General features: G+C 37.8%; 1 protein-coding gene across 2 annotated transcripts in view; it reads left to right on the forward strand.

The window, feature by feature from the left end:
• The window catches only part of LDAH (lipid droplet associated hydrolase), a 103875-nt gene that overhangs the window by 46568 nt on the left and 36577 nt on the right, over window positions 1-20730 (forward strand). For both annotated transcript variants that reach the window (XM_048935078.1, XM_048935077.1), the window contains one exon: window positions 405-574. In XM_048935078.1, the coding sequence (XP_048791035.1) occupies window positions 405-574 (170 nt within the window). The remainder of the gene's footprint in view (window positions 1-404; window positions 575-20730) is intronic.

The raw sequence follows: 20730 nt of genomic DNA on the forward strand, positions 1-20730 counted from the left end.
AGAGACCTTAGGTATCTGACTGTCCTCAGCACATGGTAACATGGCTGATCATTTGTCTTGATTGAAGGATCTCTTGTTCCTGAGGAGTGTTGCTATATTAGATCCTGAACTTACAATATAAAGTTGGGTTAATTTAAGCTGAACCCTTGTTGTGAGTTTGGCCTTGTACCAAATATCATAGCAGACGATGAACCATCAAGCTCCAGGAGTTGCTGTGTCCTTTTCTAGCTGGCTAGTTGTATATGCCTGCACATTTAATGATGGTCTGCCATTTACCAGCTCTGCTAATTTTTTTTTTTATTATTAAAAGTTGTATTTCAGAATTTTCCAAAAAAGTAGAGAAAACTGAGGTAGTTGGAACTTTTATTAAAACAAAGGACTTTTTTTCTTCTCTTATGTTTCAGACACAGACATTAAGGAGCTGGAGGATGTGTTTGGACTTAATGGACAAGTAGAACATAAGCTGAACTTCCTTAAAAAGAACGTATCTAAAGATATAAAGCTGGTACTGATTGCTCATTCTATTGGTTGCTACATCACACTGGAGATGATGAAGCGAGCATCAGAACTTCAGGTACATCAACCTTGAAGCATGGGGTTGCATTGTTAGCAAAACAATGCACATGGTCAGCTTGTGAATATTACCAGGACTTTCCTGTGGAAGCTGTATTCTTGTATAGGCAAGCTTTCAATCCTAGTTCTCATTAAAATGAAATAAAAACATTAATGAGCTAATGAACTAAGCCAAATAAAATATAATTAAGCAGTTTACTGTAGGATGAAGGTCTTGTTCTAAATCTGGACCTCAAAATGCCCACGTAATACAAATGATTATTAATGCCAATAGATATGTTTCAGGCTTTCTTGTTGTCTTATCGTAATTGCATATTCATAGAATCATAGAATGGCCTGGATTGAAAAGGACCGCAATGATCATCCAGTTTCGGCCCCCTGCTCTGTGCAGGGTCACCAACCAGCAGACCAGGCTGCCCAGAGCCACATCCAGCCTGGCCTTGAATGCCTCCAGGGATGGGGCATCCACAGCCTCCTTGGGCAACCTGTTCCAGTGCCTCACCACTCTCTGTGTGAAATAATATGTAAACAGATGCTAGATATAAGGTTTTTTAATTAATTTCAATTATTTTTATATATTAAATTATGTTGCAACGTCAAAAAATAAAACTGGTTATGATTTTAATTAGAGCTTCTCAAGGATCAAAGATCTCAAGAAAAGCAGATTGCTAGCTCTAGGTGGAAAATTATATGGAAAATAATAAAATAAACTGTGATGAGAACAGCTCTAAAAGGCATTGTTTTTAAATTTTGATAGATACCAGTGCTTCTGCAGCACAGTCCTGGTTTGTGTAAGAAGAATTGGAGGTGTAGCTGCATATTCTTACCTTTGTTCATCTGAACAATTTTCTTCCTCGCTGTGAAGCAGCAGGAAACATGAGGAAGGACACTGTCAGCTTGGGAGACAGAGCTGTTAGTGTCGCTGATAACTCACTCTGCTCGTGGATGGTCAATGAAGAATGCTGAATTTGTTATTAAATATTCACTCTTGCTAAATCATTGCCTCTTCTTTTACGTTATAAGTACTTCAGTGGAAGGGAGTGCAGTGTTAGCATAAAGTCTGTGTTTAACATATGCATGAGTTGGTTCTTCCACATCTTTATAACCGTTTCCACTGCACATCCAACTTTTTTTTTCCCTTTGAAGAAAATGGCAACAAAAAAGTGAAACATGAAGTTAACCTTATATGTTAACCTTCCATATTTCCCCAAGCGTATTTGTGATTATAAACAAGGAGGTTTTTTTTTGAGATAAATTTTATTATTGTTTTATCTTCTCAAGAGGGAGTGTTTTAGAAAATATCATATGTAGTAATTTGTCCAGAAATACCAACTTTTCTTTGGTCAACATCTCTACAGTGCTTATTACAAAATGGTTTTACCTGGTTTCAATTGAACTATGAATTGTTGAGTAATTTTTTTACACTTGGCTCATTGGATGTTGGCAGCGTGTTACTTATCAATGTTTTGCATTGTAGGTATCTCTGGGATACATTTAGACTTCATGGTGCACTGTGTGCATGAAATTATACGATAAACCACATTTAAGATGCATTTAGCAATAGAAAATATTTGTACAAGCCAGAGTGTTGTGCAACCTTTGTCCCTTTGCCAAAAATAAGTTAACTGTTAGGTTTTATAACGTATGAAGTGTGATAATAAGAAACTTGTGTTTCCATCTCTCCCTTTGTTTTTACTGGAATATTTGATTCCCACAAGATTTTGAGCACATATGTGTATTTTAGTAGCTAGATCATTTGATTTTATTTTTGTGTAGTTCTTATGTGATATTCTTTTATTCTATGAGCTTTGGTTTTGGTCTTAAATTCTCTGCTTTTAAAAGGCCTTTATTGCTTACAGTTTATTATTTTGAGCTAGAGGTTAATGCATTGAACTTAGTGCTCAAATGATTCAGTAATGGTCATTCAGCAGGCTTCATTTCTGTTGCCCCATTTAAATCCCTTTCATGATCTATCCAAGAGTAGACTAGATTTTCTGTGCAATGATGAGGGAACTTGATGAGCATGGAAGACATGACAAGGATGAAGTACTGCCTCCACTTCTGTCCTTCTTGGTGGCTCTTAACTTTATGAGCTCTGTGCTCTGCAGATTGGTGGAGCTCTGTGACATTTTTTTTTTTTTTCTGTGCTTCTGTGGAGCACTGCTGTCTTTTCCTGAAAGAGGAAAGAATCAAGAATTGCCAGTGTGAGACCCATCCAGCATGGGCCTGAGCTTGGCAGAGGATGGGATCCATTCCCAACGGTTTGGATACAAACGTTCTGTTTTGAGTGGGAAGAATTCAGCCATGGCTGTGACAGACCATCCCATGTCCTGAAAGTCTTTTCCATTCTGAGCAATTCTATGATCCTATGATTCTATGCCATCCTTAATCTCAGGAATAGGGAGCAGCTCTTGGTTGCTCTGTTTGCTGGTACACATCTAACCAAGGACACTTTTGAGTTACCATGGTGGGCGTCAAATCTTTTAAGAGTCTTCTTTTTGTGGGAAAGTAGAGCACTCAGAGCTTGTCAGACTGCTCTACATTTTTCTCATGGCATTCAAAATATTAATCATCCTTACACTTTGTGGATGGAAAACTGCAGGAATGTACTCTGCAGCTTAACTGATGCTTGGTCTTAACCTCATAATCTTCTTCATTCTACATTCAAATAGCAGCACTGAAGAAAGAAGTTAACAGATTGTTTTCACAGTTGTTGGAGCTTGAGCCTGACTTACAAATACACTACATCCTCCAGGCATTCTCTTCTAAAATACAAATCCTTACTTGGACTAATTCTTTGTGCTTTGCTGATGGTATTACTATTTCCTAAAGCACTCAATTTCTTTGTTAATTTAATCAAAAGATTGACACATTTCCTAGCTAATAAAATTCATTCTGTTCCAGAATTTATCTTATGTATGTGATGTTGCTATTGAAATGGTAGCACCCTTGTGGTAGTGAATTAACAGTAATGAATTAAATTATTATGCAATGTAAATATTTCCCTTCTTATAAAGCTCATTGAAAAGAGGGTTTAAAATCTCTGGGTTTGTGTAAGCTTAAGCAAATAAATTTTATGTGATGTGTAATTCAAAACATTGTAAATTCAAATACATTGTTACTGTGTCTCAATGATGCAAAAGGATATTATTAGGACTCGGTTGATTTTACTAATTGTAGCTAATAAAACATCACAGAATCACAGCATGGCTGAGGTTGGCAGGGACTTCCAGATCCATCTGGCCCAAACCCTGCTCCAGCAGGGACTCCCAGGGTACCTCACACCTCATGCAGGTGGCTTTTGGAGAACTCCAAGGAGGAGACCCCACAGCTCCTGGGCAGTCTGTCCATTCCAGATAAAGGAGCTCTACACATAAAAAATAATCAAACAGCACTGGGTGATGTACACTCACCTTTATTCACCTTGAAGAGTTGAGGGAATAAAAAAAAAATAAAGGAATCGAATGCTGTTTTGCACAGATTTAATCATGAGTCTGAGTTCAGCTGCCTTCAGTGAGATGTGTCAGTTTAACTTTATGGATGTTTTAAGTTGGTCTTAGAATTGGGCTGTTTCTCTAATATATATTTATATATTTTATAATTCTAATTTTATAATTCTAATATTTTATATATTTATATATGTATACATGTATCTATATCTATTTTTGCATCTATTTGGCCTGATGAAATAAAATAAATAAGATGCTGTATCTTTGAAGCAATAAGGGAGCTTGTAGGGGAAAAAAAAAGTGGTGATGCAGGCTGCCTAGAGAAGCTGTGGATGCCCCATCCCTGAGAGCAGTCAGGGCCAGGTTGGATGGGGCAACCAGCCCATGGCAGAGGTTGGAACTAGACAATCTTTAAAGTCCCTTCCAATCCAAACCATTCTGTGATTCTATGAAAAAAACAAAAATAAATAAATAAAAATTGCTATTTGATTTGTGACAAACTGTAGATCTAAGACTTTGAAAAACAAAAATAACATTTCCTTTTTAGTTACTCCCATACTTGCTTGCTCTTTCTGGGCTTGTCCTCTCTTAAGTGATTGTTTTCAGAGAGAACTACTTACTAACTCCGTGTGCCTGCTTTCTGAGGGAAGGAATGTTCAAGCTTTTATCTTCTAATGTAGTAGACACCCTGTAGTTAGGGATGTGGCTTAGTGGTGGGCATGGTAGTGTTAGGTTGATGGTTGTACTTGGTGATCTTCAGGGTCTCTTCAAGCATAAATGATTCTATGATTCTGTGTTCAGCTCTTTAATCTATTCTCACATACCCTATTCACTATTACATGGATTTTCACTTTTCTCTTAATTCTTCAAAAGAGGGAACTGCTAAATTGGCAGTCCTTTAAGCACAGCAAGAGATTTCTTCCCTCTCAGCCCTCAGTAATTCTGCTCAGCCTTGCTGCTTCATGCACTGAGAAACAGAGCAGTTAAGTTGTTCATAATTGCTTGCTGCATGGTAGTAACACCTCGATGTTAAGTTAAAGGGATTTCCAAAGGTCTCTACTTTGTACATCTGCCTGATCTCCAGTCTAGTCTTGTTCTTGCTTGTAGCTGTAGAGGTAGCAAGCAAGAAACCATGAAAGTTGAGAAGTCAAGTGACCAACATAAATGGTAAAATTCTGAATTTTTTTGCCACATAAAACATAAGGATTTGGAGCATGAGGAATTTTCAGAGTTTCATGTTACGTAGGATTTAACTGATTACCTATATTATGCCTCTTCTTAAGATCTGTGTTGTAGCTGTTGAGACCTTAACTTCCAAACCAAAGTTTAGAGCATGAGAAGGAAGCATGAATGGAAGTTGAGGCTTATGGTACTTGTCTGTTTACTTGGCCAAAGCTCATTCCTGGTTATCTGGTCCAAAGAAAGCTTTTTAACATTAACCTTACATTGATTTGATTGTTTTATTTTCCTCACTAATGTCTTGTGCCATATTTCTGTTATACGGTGTGAGCAAACCGTGGCTCAGTTCACATTAACCACAAATGGGAGTCATAGTTCATCATGCTGTCAGCACCTGAAAGTGGGCAGTTGGGTCCTAGATTTGCCTGACTGAGTTCAGTATCTGATCAGAAGGTTTAAATATAGAAACTCAGTTTAGAGAACAAAAAGATTAAAGCATGCAATGTGGCTGTCTAATAGAAAAAAAAGTGGATATACACTTAGCAAAACTGGTTGATAAAAAACTCATATCTACGGAATATAGACCAAAGACTACACACTGGCAGCTTTCCTTATTTGATTACTAAATGTCTCCTCTAAAACAGAAATTAGGGCTACTTCAAGGTTCAGTGGCAATTAAAGCTCTTTTTTTGCTTCTAGGAAATTCTTTTGAAATGTACATTTTCATTTATTCTTAATAGTGTCTCGTATGTATTATGCAAGTAAATGCATCTCTGAACAGTGCTGTCTTACAGTGTGTGCTTTCTGAGTGGGTAAAGCAGATGGATAGCTCTCACTCAGTCCTGAAACTTTAAGGGAAATATAGATTACATACAGTTCAATATTCTTCTTAATGAGGAAAATTTACAGTCCAGAAATCTTGAAGATCAAGTGAGATCTGTAAATAGTAGAGTGATAATAGAAAGCGCAAACATTAATTTAATTAAAATTGATTTTTAGTGCAATAAAAATAGAGGCTTGACAAAATCATCAGCAGTGCATGTGTCGTGATGTAATTACCCAGTGTACGTGGGCAGGCTTCATATTAACAATGATCACATTTTAAGAGGAGGATCCAGAGTAAATAACATTGTGTTAAGATTAGCTTGTTTAGATTCTAAGCATATGATAAGAAGGCTGCTGGAAAGAGGGAAAAAATGAGGTCTCAGGACTTTCTAAGGAGAATCATATTGTATTCATAGTGTTCACAAAAACATACAGCTTTTACCACTGACCTTAATGTATGTGATAACTGAGATTGTTGTCTGTGATGATTCAGAGTGGGGAAGCACAGGTGTTGATTTGAAGAGACTTGATTTTTTTTAATAACGTGTTTGTGTGGTTATTAATGAAACATCGGATTTCTTTTCAGATGTATGTAGTTAGAATTCAAATACACCTATAAAAAATATTTTTTCTAGGAAGTTAAAAGATATTAAAGTAGCCAAATGTACAAACAGAAAAAGAATAAAAATAAACTGCAAACCGGAATCTTTGGTCATTCATCAAGAATCCAAAGTAAAACATGAGAATGAAGAGGAAATGAAGGACTAAAAATAAAAAGATGGCTAGAATAGTGAATAGCACAACAGGATTTATGAAGTACTGTGGATTTTTACACATTTGTTCATAAAATCTCGTTACTTTGAATCTCCAAAAATTTGGATTTGTACAGTAATAACTAAGTTAAAGCATTCTATAAAAATGAGGGAATCATAAACACGTAGCAAGAAGTGAATTTCAAAAACAATTAGGATTTATAGCACATGTTTTCAAAAGAGCTCAACACCCTTTTGAAAGCCAGGTTTCCCAAAGAACTTCTTCAGCTGGGCGGTGAGATCTTTTGAAATTCTGGCTGCAGATGTTTGTGAGTAGGACTTGAAAATCAGAGCTCAGCACCTTTGGAGAGCTGGGCCTAACAATCAAAATTCACTATCAAGATGCACTGCACAGAGCTTGAATTTGTTTTTGTTTTGTACTGTTTAGCGTGCCTTTACAGATGTAAGTCAAGCTAGGAATCAGGACTTTAATTTACTTTACTAAATTTAAAATTGACTAGAGAAAGGGAGACACAAGTCAATAAAGGCATTAAGGAACTGTTCATGAAATGAGCGCGTGGAAGAATTTCGTGGAGTTTTTGAACATATACTTCACTTATATGAAATTAAACTTTGAGTGTAGCCAGTAACTCCCATCACCAGTATCTCTTCCCAGCAGATTTGTATTGAACTGGGCAGCCTGGTCTGGTGATTGGCGACCCTGTCCACGGCAGGGGAGTTGAAACTAGATGATCTTTGAGGTCCTTTTCAACCCCGGCCATTCTATGATTCTGTGACGAAATTGTAATTTCTTCTGTAACCCTGAGCTCCTAAAGAAGTTAAACTGCTTCATTGGCTTTTGTGCTTCATTGTATGTGACACAGTTATTCCACAGGCAAAGGACTTGGTTTGGGTCTTCTGCTTAGACAAAGATTCTTAGAATGGACATTATTATAATTAAAGTATTTCCTACTGTGCCATATTCCTAATTTGTTCATTCCTCCTGGTCTGTGGTGAAGTTTGGTGGTGATGTTTGCTTTAAAGGCAAGAGTGGAAAAATACGTTCATGTGCATTAAGTTCTGTGTTGGGAATGGTGGAGTATCAAGAGTTTAGACAGGACTGAAAGGCACTGGAAACAGACACAACCTGGATATAAGACAACTAAGAGTGCGCACTCGCTGCATTTACGACATATCTAATATACTGTTGAATTAAGTTCAGATAAAGACTTAATTCTTTTTCCTGGCTTTTTACTATTACTTTTATTGCTTTTAATTGTAGGAGAGCTTATGCAAATATCACGATGAATCATTTCATGCCCCGAGGATGTGCTGAGTGACTGTACAACTATGTTTAGTGAGCTAAATCAGTCCTAGATTTCTTCTCAAGAATCACCTTTTGTGCTCCTTTAAGTGAGGTCGTCTTCAAAATTGAGTGTAACAGAAGTCCATTTCCTTTTCCGTTTATTGAACTCTGTAAATATTTGGAAATCTTGATTTCTGCTGTTTGGTTACAGTGCTACTTAACTATGACATTAAAAAAAAAATGGATTTGTCCTTTTCTTTGGAATTTTGTGTTAAATATACGTTCAAGTGAAAATCCAGAAACCACAAATGTATTTAATAAACTTGTTACCTTTGGAGTCCCATAAGAAAGTTCAATTAGTACTAATGAAAATATGCCTCTAATAACTTTCTTATAACATTTCTAGTCACTGGAAAATTGTAAGAACACCCTGCTCCATTTCAAATTCCAAAATGAAGTATAATTCTGCGTAAGTAGAATTCACTAAGTCCTAATTGTTCTTGAAAACATTAGAGTGAGTTTCTGCTTCTCTGTTTTCAAAAAGCAGTACGACTACTGTAAGTAAATTTTACTAAAACCAAAAGTACAAAAAAACAGATCTGAATAAATACAGTTTGAATTGTAACCTTTAATAGCAACCGGCAGAGTTTGGACTTTTTATCTGGCACTGGCGATGGAAAGATGTTCACCAAATTCTCCTCCTTAGTTGCACTAATACCCTTCTAACCTGATGACCGGTTTTATTTGCATGATAAATTAGAGTTGGTGTGTATGCTCTTTTAGCAGACTCTTGCCCATATTCTACCCTTTGTAATACAATAAAGACTACTGCAGTCTGTAGCATTGCACAGGAAGGAAATTTTCTTTGTCATTCAAAATGCTTCCAGTTCTGGGAAAGTCAGTGGTAGGATGGGAAAAAAAGCTGATTCCTCTTCTCTTTTTCTGCTTCTGATACCCTGGCAAGACACTGGGTTGTAAGTACTATCTTGAACTTCAGATATATACCTTGTTTCTTTTCTTCCATTCACAAAAATACAGAGCAAAAAGTTTGATGTTCTCTTCTGTTTCTTTTCAGTGTGTAGTTCCTGTCTCACTTCTGTTTCTCACAGATTAAGTCAATCAGAGCTTGTTCTGCTCTTTTTACATCAGAGTATGTTCTTAAGGAAGACATTTTGGAACGGTTAAAATGGTAATGGACTGAACTCCTTCCAATATTAAATCGCATCTTGATTTTCCTTATCTGTCTGCTAGCTCTTCTAGCCAAGAACTAGGATTGACAGGATGCCTTTTTGAAGCCTGATTTCAGTGGAGGTTGGTGAGACCCCATCAGTGTCTCAGGCACAGTTCTTAAAAATAGAAGTCTAAGGATCTCAAGGCACAGTTGGAAAATCATGACTTTCCTCTTTCACCAGCAAAATGAGATTATAATTGTAAGGCTGGTTTCTCATTCACCTTGTTCAGCCACTTTTCCTTAAATGCATTGTCATTGAGATTTATTACGCTGATGACTGTAAAAGCAGTTGGTTCAAGACAGCAGAGAGTCTGATTCTTAATACTTTCTTTGTGTTGAGCCATCTATCTCTTCATCACACACGTTAAGGTTCATCCGCAGTGGTAAGTCTCCCAGATCATGTCTAGAAGACCACAGTTGTGGGTACCGTAAGGGTACCTGCAGATGGAATGAAGTGGTCTCATGTGAGTGCTACGCTGAAAAAAAAAATCCCACCCTGTACTTCCAACATGAAAATGGAAAGAATTTCTTCTGGAAAGTGGCAGCTGCGTTCTGACATTCATGTAATGGGAGCAACTGAAAGCTTTATGGTGTGTAACTGTGACACTGCATTCCAACATAAGCTTCTCCCTGCCCTTCTTCCAACCAATAAACTATTCTTCCTCTCTTTTCACTCTCACCCCTCCTAATCTTCTTCTGTTTATATGCTTTAATCATAATAGCAACAAATCCATCCCTGCCGGTATTATCGCACCGTTGCAAATTTTGGCTGTCTCCTTTGGCACTTTCCTTGTAGATGGAATGATATTGCCCACTTTGATGGGGCTTAATTCTCAATGTAAAATACTGCTCTGTCAATGAACATTTTCTCTATTAAACTATTTTCAGTCCAACAATAAGATACAGCTTTTTGGGAGAACAGTTTTCTCATTATTACCTTAACCCATAAAAAGGCTTTTTTTTTTTTTCTTTTAAACATTTTGGGCAAGTCTTCAGTTACCCAAATATTTGTAGTACAGAGTAATTTGCATTTCAGCCCTGTGAGACTAGTAAATGCAATGAACAGTCTGTGTATTTAATATTTTTAATATTTTTAATAATTTGCAACTAGTTCAGTACGTAGAGCTGACCTATTGAGAAGCAGTTTCTGGTGTCTGTAGGGAGCACTTCTGCGTTGTAGTCTTTTGTATGTTTAGCAGAATTCTGGACTTTGACTGGGAAAATTCTAGAAGTGCTTCTTTTTGGAAAATATTTCAAGTAATGTGAAACAACAGATTATTTTTTCTTGTGCCATGACTCATTTTAAGGTGAGATGTGGATGGTCCCTTTCCTGTTGCCATTAGACAGGTTTCAGCGTTGGAAGTCAGGTGTTAAGAGAGATACTGACATCCTTTTGAAAGGGGGACCTGCAGCCCAGGGCACAAGGTATGACTTATTCTTGGCTTATGGTTTTAAAATTGAATGGTCAGAGTTCTCAGTTTAGTTCTCAATCCAAGAAGATACTCTGTGACTACTACAATAGGTGTCTTAGGGGAGTCTTGGCCCTCGTCTGTCTGTATAAGGACAATGAGAGAATCTTGGTATTCAAGGCTGAGAATATCATAGCTTTTGTGAGACTTACATTGGCTGTAAACAGTCATATTTAATAACTGATAAATAAATTATTTAATCTGAATTTATTAACTAGGCAGAATTAAGTAAATTGATAGAAATTTTGCCACTAGTTTTGGCAGAACCAAGCTCACTCTCATTGCCTTACAGTACATGAAATCATGTGGGACCAGTAGCGTTCAGTAGGACATTGGGCTTGCCACAGTTTCTTTAGGGCTCTGTCCATTCAGTTATTCTGCTTATCACCAGCAGTGTCAGTAAAGATAGTTTCTTACTGTTAGTAGCTGAAGTTAGACAACACCAAAATTTCCATTCCTCTCACTGTGCTATTGAAAGATACAGTTATTTTCATTCCATCGTGGTTCTTCCATTATTGAACTCTGCAGAACAGGTTTGAGTGTACTCCCAATAATATTATGCGAAGTTAGTAAGCCTGATTGTGATTCCCATTTTAAATCTCTTTTAAATCTTTTGCACCAGCTCTTCATACAGCTGGTTCAGTCATAGGAATCCACCATATAAGGCACAGAATCAAATCTATATTAAGTCAGTGGAATGTGGCTTTGAAGTAGACAAAAATTTAGTCATGCCTCACCTTGCTGCAAATAGCACTCAGGCCTGCTTAACTTCAGATGAGATTGCACTGTGCCTGTGCACTGTGCACATCATTGCACTTAAGACTATGGCACTTTGAAATACAAATACATTTAAAAAATGCTGGTCCTTGAATTTTGTTTCCATTCAGAAAACACTGGAGGCTCGAGGCATAAAAGCCGTACTTCAAACAATATTGAATAGTGTTTGTTAAGTAAAGAGGGTGCCAGGACATAGTGAACCTTTGATCACTGTAGGGCATTTCAGATAGATGAGAATATTGCCTAAAGGTACAATCTGAAAGGAAATAATAAAAAAATAAACCCAAGTCTTTCATTCATTTGAAAAGTATATGTGCTATTTATGTTTGTAGATAGTGAGTCAAATTTGGATGTTGAAGAAGGCACAGAAATTTATTTGGGATTCCGTTTATGTTGAATATAAAGGAATGTAAGTTAGTAGACCAACAAACTAGGAGCAAATAGAATTTTTTAAGTGGTATGGAGCAGGTAGATTAAGTTTAATTTCAGGGCATCCTACTAATTGCTTTTCCTGCTAAATCCTTCTCTTTTTGCCGCATAGCATAGAAGTCAAACCATACCAGATACGCTGCTGAGTTAAGGAGAATCTCAACTGCTGCCAACAAATTGGCTGTAGTTTTGTTGTTTTACATGGGGGAGTTCTGCCATTTTCCATCAGCTGGAAAGTTGAGTTTGTCTGTTTTCCTGACATTAAACATCATTAGCTGAGAGTTAACATCTATTTATACCTTAAAGTGTTGCCATCTTCTATTTCCAGGATAGTCTGTGAAAGTATAACAGAGGTGAGGTGCCTGTGAGGTGCGTTGGTATATTCATTTTGCTCCTGCATTTCATTAGGAGGGAATAGCATGGCTATTCTTGGCTAGTGTTCGTGCTGCAGCTAAAAGAATGCCTTAGACTCCCAGAAACAGTGACATACTTCAGGCAAAGAACATACCAGGAACAGAATATGAAAGCCGAGCAAGCTCCTTAAGTTTTTTCTAATAATATTTTTCTGATTAAGTCATGAAAAATAAGGCAAAGATTTGGCATTGGGAATTAGTCTGTAGGGTGGGGAAATGGAAAAGTGAGGTTGCTGTAATCTATTGTGTTACATTGCACTACTTCAGAAGGAAGATACAAGAAATTATGAACCAACATACTTAAAAAGGAGATTTCCCCTTAAATTTCATTTCTGTTTCTGGGATTACCTATACTTGTGTGCAAGCTACAAAAAATGGATTTGTTTGCTATCACTGAGGATAGCATCGTCTTTACTGCAGTTTAGTGTTTCCATAAAAATCATAGAGTTAATGTATCATGTTTTACCCCAGTTAATAATACAGTGAAATACTGTGAAATTGTGAGGATTATATACAACTGCACCAAAATAGTGTTGGTGTTGCCTGTATCTTTAATTACCCTCTATCTTTAAGGATGCTAATTCTTTTGAAACATTTGGAAATCATGCGTATGTGTGCATATATGTGTATGCATGCTGTTTCCTGAAAAGCCCATATAGCAGCTGCTTTATGACTATGTCCAAATAGAAATGGTCTTAGGTAAAAGTTTTGCTGTATGATTGTTTGAATTTATTTTATCCTATTTTATTCTGAATCCAACCTGTTGTAGTGTTCTCAGAACAAAGTCTCCCACAGTTCTGTAATCTCTTTGTTGCAATCGAGAGTGTTGGAGATGTGTCTGACCTAAGTCGACTGGCTCCCTTAGGGTCAGTTCAGTAATGATGTCTTGTAGAGATGAGAAGGGGTCTACCAGAGTTGTACCTGTGGTCCCAGAGAAACAAGGATGAACTTTCTCATACGCACCGATAATTCTCATTTTGTCTGTTGTCAGAATAGGGTTTGGATTCAGATTCTACCCCAAACTATTAGACTGTAAGTAATTCTATCTATAAAAACACAAAGTATGAACAAAGAAGAGTGCCTCAGATGCCAAGAAGCAGAGGCATCCTTGACATCAAGCTAAGATAAACGGAAAACAGTGCTCAAACAGGAAACAGCCCTTGTCATGCTGCCAACTTCAGGATCAACTTAGGATGTGATGCAACGCAATATGAAGGCAATTTTATTTTGTTAAAACATGTTATGAATTTCTAGTTGCTTGGCTTTGCAGATCTCTCAAGGAGGGAGACACTGATTGGAGCTTGGCTACCACTTCTCCACAGCCTCAGCTTTTGCTCCCTGGGCTCTGGGTTGACCTCTGAGTGACAATTCAGCCAAGGAACAAGACTGAAAAGGCTGTGGAGACAATCATGTCAGCACAGCGTTTTATGGTGGCAACCTCATCTATTGGACACATACTGTAAGAATTAAAAGTTTGGATGAGCAGGAAAAATGAGGAGCCTAAACTGTGGGAGGAAAGGAATTCTTCATCTGCATTGATCTCTGGTTTTTTTTTGGCAGCATTTTGCAGTGGCTAAAAAAAAAAAAAAAAAAAAGGAATTTTCTGAATAATTTGATGAGTTTTTTATCAGAAGAGAGTGCCCATGTCTGTGGTAGAGCCGTGAGCCTGTCATTTCCTCATCCTGCATCCTGTGCATTTACTTTTCAATAGCATTATCAGGCCTTATTTGAACTTTTTGCAACTTCCTAATAAAATGTTCTGATTTTGGAAATAGAGAGCGTCTGTTACATCCATGTAAGGTGTCATTTCTCCCTTTTGCAAAATTCCTGCTGATAGAGATTCTACTTTCTGATAGATTGATACAGCATAAAAGTTGATATCAGCACAGACATCTGATACCTACTTTAGCATTTGAATTTTTTCTTATCTTTTGAGTTTTGCTTGTTACTGGCCATGTTACTTCACTTGACCCACCCCAAATTTAGTTTCTCACCTTTCACATTTATAACCCACAAAATAGTAGTTATTTCTTACGGCACCATTATCTCTTTGCTCCCATTTTGACAAGCTATTCGTGTTACTCTGCATTAACATAACTTCCTTCAGAAATGTTATCATCCAAGCTCTTCATTATGTTTTACTGGTGGCTGTTTTTGGATTGAAACCTTTCCTCTTAGGATATGGAACATAGAATACAATCTTAGCCTTCTCGCAGGGAAGCAGACCTTCCTCTGATATCTGTGATGTGTTTCTTCTCCTTGTGTAAGATTAACTTGTTTTTGACTTTGTTCTACGACCTGAGAATTAAAATACCAAAATTAACCAAATAAAATACTAAAATTAACTCTACCAAATTTTATTTTCTGTGTAGTATCTTGGTGCACTCACAGTCATCACATACTGATGTTAATTGTGACAGTTTGCCTTGTTTTTGTCTTGGCATACGCTTTATAGACACTATACATGGAGTATGAAGTGATGCTTAATAATTTGGAAACATCCAAGACCAAACAAGACCATCTAACCTGTTCCCAGACAACATCAGGGAAGGTGCTGGCTGGCTTTGGCCAAAATCATGCCAGAGAACATAATAAAAAGTTGCAGTTCTGGAACCTTGGACCTGGCCCTGTTTAATGTACCAGCACTGAGGCTGCAATGTGAACTGGGAGCTGCAAGTTTAGGCAGTTAAAATGCTTCTTCTGGTTTCATCTTGCTGTTTATAGAATGCATACATGGGAAATATATATGAAATAATCAATAATTATTGCCTCTGATATGATAAACCTAGGGTTATTTCTGTACTGAAAACTGCTGTACTCTTATTTGGGCCATAGCTCAGCTCTGTGCTGCTTCACTGTGTCTGATTATGAATTTGCTCTTTTTGTGAAAGTTGTCATTAATATTCATGTAACCAGCGTGCTGGATGGGGATCCTTAGGTTTCAGCTAAGAATTAGAAGGATGTATGTGAGCAGTGTGTGCATGAGGTGTGTGCATGTGTTGGATCTGGCATGTGCCCAACACAGGGACCGGGCCTTACAGCTAACAGCGCAGAACTTAGGGAGAAAAATTCATCCTGAAGTCCATTTGGTAAATGAATCTTAAGGACTGCTTCCATGTGTTTATGCTTGGTTCTTAAAAGGACGTTTGATGTTTATATTCTAGTGTTTTAAGTCTTAGGCAATATTGTTTGGATTCATCCAGTTGATTTTAATCTTTCTCTTTAACAGTATACATTTTGATGTAGAGCCATCTATCTGAGTTAGAGTGCATAGTAGGAAAAATTTCTTCTCAGTAGGAGTGGTGAGGCATTGGCACAGGCTGCCTAGGGAGGTGGGGGAGTCACCATCCCTGGAGGTGTTCAAGAAAAGGGTGGATGTGTCACTGGGAGATGTGGTGTACAGCAGTGACAGGCATGCATCGATGGTCAGACTAGAGGATCTTAGTGGTCTTTCCAACCTTAATGATTCCATGATTGTAAGATACAAAGTGAGTGTGCTAAGACATGTCTGGGGGATAAATTGTTATAAATACTCTGGAATTTTCAGTTGTAGTATACTTTGTTAACTGTGTTGGAGATATTTGTTCTGTTACTTGTTTAATATTGCCACACATTCATTTGGGATCACAGGAGCTCAAGAAGGTAAAATAGAAGAAAGTTCACATCATATGGAATTACTTCACACTAGGACTGAAACTATTTTTTGCAACTTCTGTTCACTGTTCAGTTCATTTGCTATAATGAAACTATTTGGTTTTCTTTATATCAAGCTGTGACAGTGTGCTGATATAGCAAACAAAATGGCACTTCAAATGAGCAGCTGAAGAAGTATGTAAAGGGGAGCTGTAAGAAAGAAGGGGATGGATTCTTCAGCAGGGTCTGTTGTGATAGGACAAGGGAAATGATTTCAAATGTAAGGAGGGGATGCTTAGATTGGATATAAGGAAGATGTTTTTTGCAGTAAGGATAGTGAGGCAATGGAACAAGTTGCCCAGATCTGTGGTGGACACCCCATCCCTGGAGACACTCAAGGTCAGGCTGAGCACCTGATGGAGCTGTAGGTGTCCCTGTTTATTGCAGGGGAGTTGGACCAGGTGACCTTTAAGGGTCCCTTCCAACTCAAATAATTCTATGATTCTAAGAAATTATTGAAGATTTTAAAATAGAATTCATTGTTGACATAGACAAAAAAAAAAGAAGAGTGTGTTTAGAAAAGCGACAGCAAAGTGAAGTGGAAAGCCTAGGAAGCCCTGTTTTGGGCAGGGAAGGTGTAGGCAAGCGCCTGCTGTTTTGCCCTGCTTGTTTTCCTGGAAATCCTCACAGCACAGCTGTGCTAATAAAGCAGGATGCACTCCCCTGACCTAAACTGTTTTGCCTACACTTCTCTGCAGACCAAGTAAAAGAAATTGTGATTAATGTGGCACTCTGTGTCAAGGGTAGGCTGTAGATTACCAGTAAGTGCATCATTATGTTATCTTTGAAAAATTTACTAGGTTTCACCTGACAGATAATAGCTTTTCCCTTGCCAGCACAACAGAGGAATAATAAACTAATACATGGGCTGAACGAGATACATTAAAAGAAGTGTTAGTTTGACAGTGAAATGGCTGTTGCTTCTCATAGGCTTTTTTGAAGGTTTTTAAAGTAAAAGTTGCTCCTGTTTTCTTCCCAGCCCTATGATTTGAAGTCCTGCCTCCTTCCCACATCCTGATGCTCTTGGTACGGGTCAGGGCTGTGTGCCTGCAGAGCTATGCTGGGGTGCTGCGTTCTTTGCCATGGGTCAGCGCAATGGCTCTCATATAAAAAGTAATGGATTACTTCCTGCTGCTGCCAGCTGATTGTGTCTCTAGGGCTGCTGTGGGCTGCGTGTTGCGTAAATGGTGTGGAATCCTAATCTGATGTTCTTTTGTTGGTGGTTGTTGCATTAACTGTTCCTGCACCCAAGTATGAGCAAATTATGCAGCAGGAGCAAACACTTCAAAATCTCAAAAGTCAAAGCAAGCATCCAGTGGCAACTGGAGCAGAGTAAACCATCAGGTCTGTTCTGGGGAAGTTTTCATTTCTGATAGTGTAGGAGGAATATTTTTGTCAGTAGAACAGAGTTTTCTTATTTTACAGCTTCAGTAGAGAGATCTGAGCATGGGTAGGGACAGCCTGTACATTGGGAGCCAAGGTGTGCCACCAACAAAGTCGAGCTGTAGCCAGTACCTGCTTGGGATTTCTTCTGGGAAGGAAAAGAAAAATCTTTAAAAATCTCCTGTTGTTCTGATACTCGTATCTGTCTTTTCACTTTAAATGTCTGCATAATCACAGGTGCCTGAATTTTCAGTCTGCATTTCTTATGTGTAGTCAAAGCTGTTGAATTTCAGAGGTGTTGAGCTCCTCTCATTGACATCGCGGGAGTTAACAGCTCTGAAAATCACAGCACTTTTTTGAATAGTGATTGTTAAGTGACATCCCATTTTTTAATAAGAATGTTATATCCTTCATATAATCACTTACCAGTCCCTAAAACAAGAAGCATTACCCACACAAATGTGAAATCGTAGCTGACAGATGTATTTCAACTCTTTCAACAAAAGACACTGGTGAAAAATAGGAGTGTTTTTTGTTGGCTGGATCTGATCTTCATGCTTTTGGTGTCTTTATATAGAAACTATTTAAATATTTTACAAGAATCCCATGTTGCTGTGTTCAAGCCTAATAAATTGTGCAGTGATAAAAACCATTTTGTTTTAAATGCAATAGTTGGATGTTTTGTTCTCTGTTCTCATTTTAATCAAAAGAAAAACCTTCCAACTGTTTTTGCAAATCCGTAACTGTAGAAGTAACCATTGTTCACTGAAAACTCAGTGTAGGAAAAAGTGAGCTCTGAGAGTCATAGCAGTTGTCTGGATGTGGATTGTCCTGTGCCATGCCTATGTGCTCACCTCTGCAAAGTGAATGAACCAGCAAGTAGGATTTTTTGTGTTTTACAAATGAAAATGCTGGGTGTTAGAATACAAAGGAGCTGCCTGAGTTCCCATCATAGTTAGCAAAGGGCATATCCTCCTACTGTGATAGCTCTTAGTTTTCATACCACTGTGCTATTGGTATATACCATTTCATACCATTGTGCTAAATAGATGAAAAGCCAGATAGGTTGTCCAAATGCACAGGAATGTATGAGTTCTTTATGTAGGTAGCTTGGAGGAAACCTTTGTTTTATTATTTAATATTTGCATGAAGCAGTGATGACGTGAGGTGAATCATACTGATTTAGTGGTTCTGCCTAACCAGAGCTCCTTGGCCACCATTGTGTTCTTGAGGGCTCACTTTTCTCTAAGTAGTTCCTCATCTCTGTGTCTTGTAAAAGTTGTGCAGATTATACACACCTGGAGCTGATAGATTGATAGTTCTAAACACTAAAGTATATGAAGAGGGACAAAATTAAAGCTCCAGAAGTCCGTACACCTTCCTACTGTGACATGCATTGTAAGGTAAAATGTGTTGGGGATTTAAGGCAGTTTGTTCTATGAATGCACACTCCGGCTGTATCCTCTGCATCCTTCCAGTGATGGATATACTGTGTGACAAGTGACTAGGAGCTGCCTTGACACCCACATTAAATTATGAGATGTGCTTGCAGATAATGTTAGGTTTCTGTTGTTAATAAAGGGTAAAACACTAAAATTTGTGAGATGCTGCATCATATTTCAGTCCTTTGAACCTTTCTTGTCTTCAGCCCTATGTAATTTGAAGAGTTAAAAATAGATAATGAAAGCAGAAGCTGCCTGGTGACAAAGCCAAACAGAAACACCTTGAACTTTAACTGTGAATGCATGTGTCATCGTGAGGGCTGAAATCTTGCACTTAAATAGCTTTTTAAATAAATAACTGTCAAGCAAGTAAAAAAAAAAAAGAAAAAGCTTCACGAATACTGTGTATTATCACAACAATCAGCAGTGACAATTGTACTGACAATTTCAGTGTCATGCAGGAAGGTAGGCACGGTTTTTGGAAGGTTGACCAAAGCACAGACAGGGCTTTGATGTGACCTATAGCATCACGAGCACAGGGCATGTTTGCCTTCAGAAGGTTCACCAGCCAGCTTGCAGAAGTCATTGCATCCATTCAAGACTCTGTGAGTAGTGTCTCTAGTTTCACCAGTGCTTAACCAATAAGCCTCACTAGACTTTGAATGAGGGGTAGCTTGAACCAGGAGATTTGGGTTTCTCAGTCTAGATATTTGTAACGTTTTTGGTGTTTTGAACTGATTGTTATCACAAGAAACTTGTGTTATTACATATGAGAAGAATTTCCGTATACAGAGGGATCATTATGCCTTACACATTAGTTAATGATATATACAGTTGCATTTATAGCTCTGATAATACCTGGTGCTTTAATACGTAATGGCCTCTGCTACCAGAACTACCAGTTTGTAACAATTCTGGGAGTTGTAACAGGAAATATAATTGAGTGCCAACTACATGGTTGCAGCTGGTGTCAATTGCAACTGGATGAGATCTTGGCATTTGACAAGACAAAAATGATTAACTGATGTCAGGTGTTTGAATCTACCGCTTCCCTTCATTTTACTTGTCCATTTCTAATTCGCTTATTTCAAGGCACAAAGATAACATACTGCTTTTATGAACGTGTGTAATTGTAACAAAAGATGTTAAGTCTGTTGTATCCACAGCCGTCTTGCAAAGAAGCTGAACTCCATCTTTAAGCAGTTCTGCAGGCAAATGCGTGTTTTGGAATCCTGGCTCTGAATCTAGCACTAAGCTGAGAAATACTTGATACGTGTTTGAATAATGCAGATTTTGAATTTCTATGTTATTGTCTGACAGAGAGTAAAGAAAGAAATTAAATAAAATTACCCTCCATATTACCACCGTCTTTTAACTTTATATGCCACTAAAAAATGCAGGAATGCACAGGGCATTCTGACAGCTTACTTGGTTTGTCTTTCTTTTACCTCCAAGGTTTAGTGACTTCCCCCAGTGGTTAGTATAGCACTCCAAGCAACTAATCCTGTATCTATAAACTGTAATGTCAAAGGATTAATGTGTGCCTGGGAACACAGGTCAAATCTGCTTTAGATCACAAGAGCTGGAGTTCAGCTCCTAGCTGAAATATCACGAAACTGCCATATAATTTAGTACAAGTCTTGCGTTCCTGTACTTCAGCTGCTGGTTGCCTTTAATAAAAAGAGGCCCAGGGCTGATTTCCCTGAGAATGTATTTTTCTTTGTCTAAAACCAAAGTAGTATCAGCTGGAAAGTGGAAGGATTTCTTAAAATAGTTCTGTATTGGCTATAAATAATGCTTTGAAAGTCT

The sequence above is a fragment of the Lagopus muta genome, chromosome 2, assembly GCF_023343835.1.
Source record: "Lagopus muta isolate bLagMut1 chromosome 2, bLagMut1 primary, whole genome shotgun sequence".
Lineage (NCBI taxonomy): Eukaryota > Metazoa > Chordata > Aves > Galliformes > Phasianidae > Lagopus > Lagopus muta.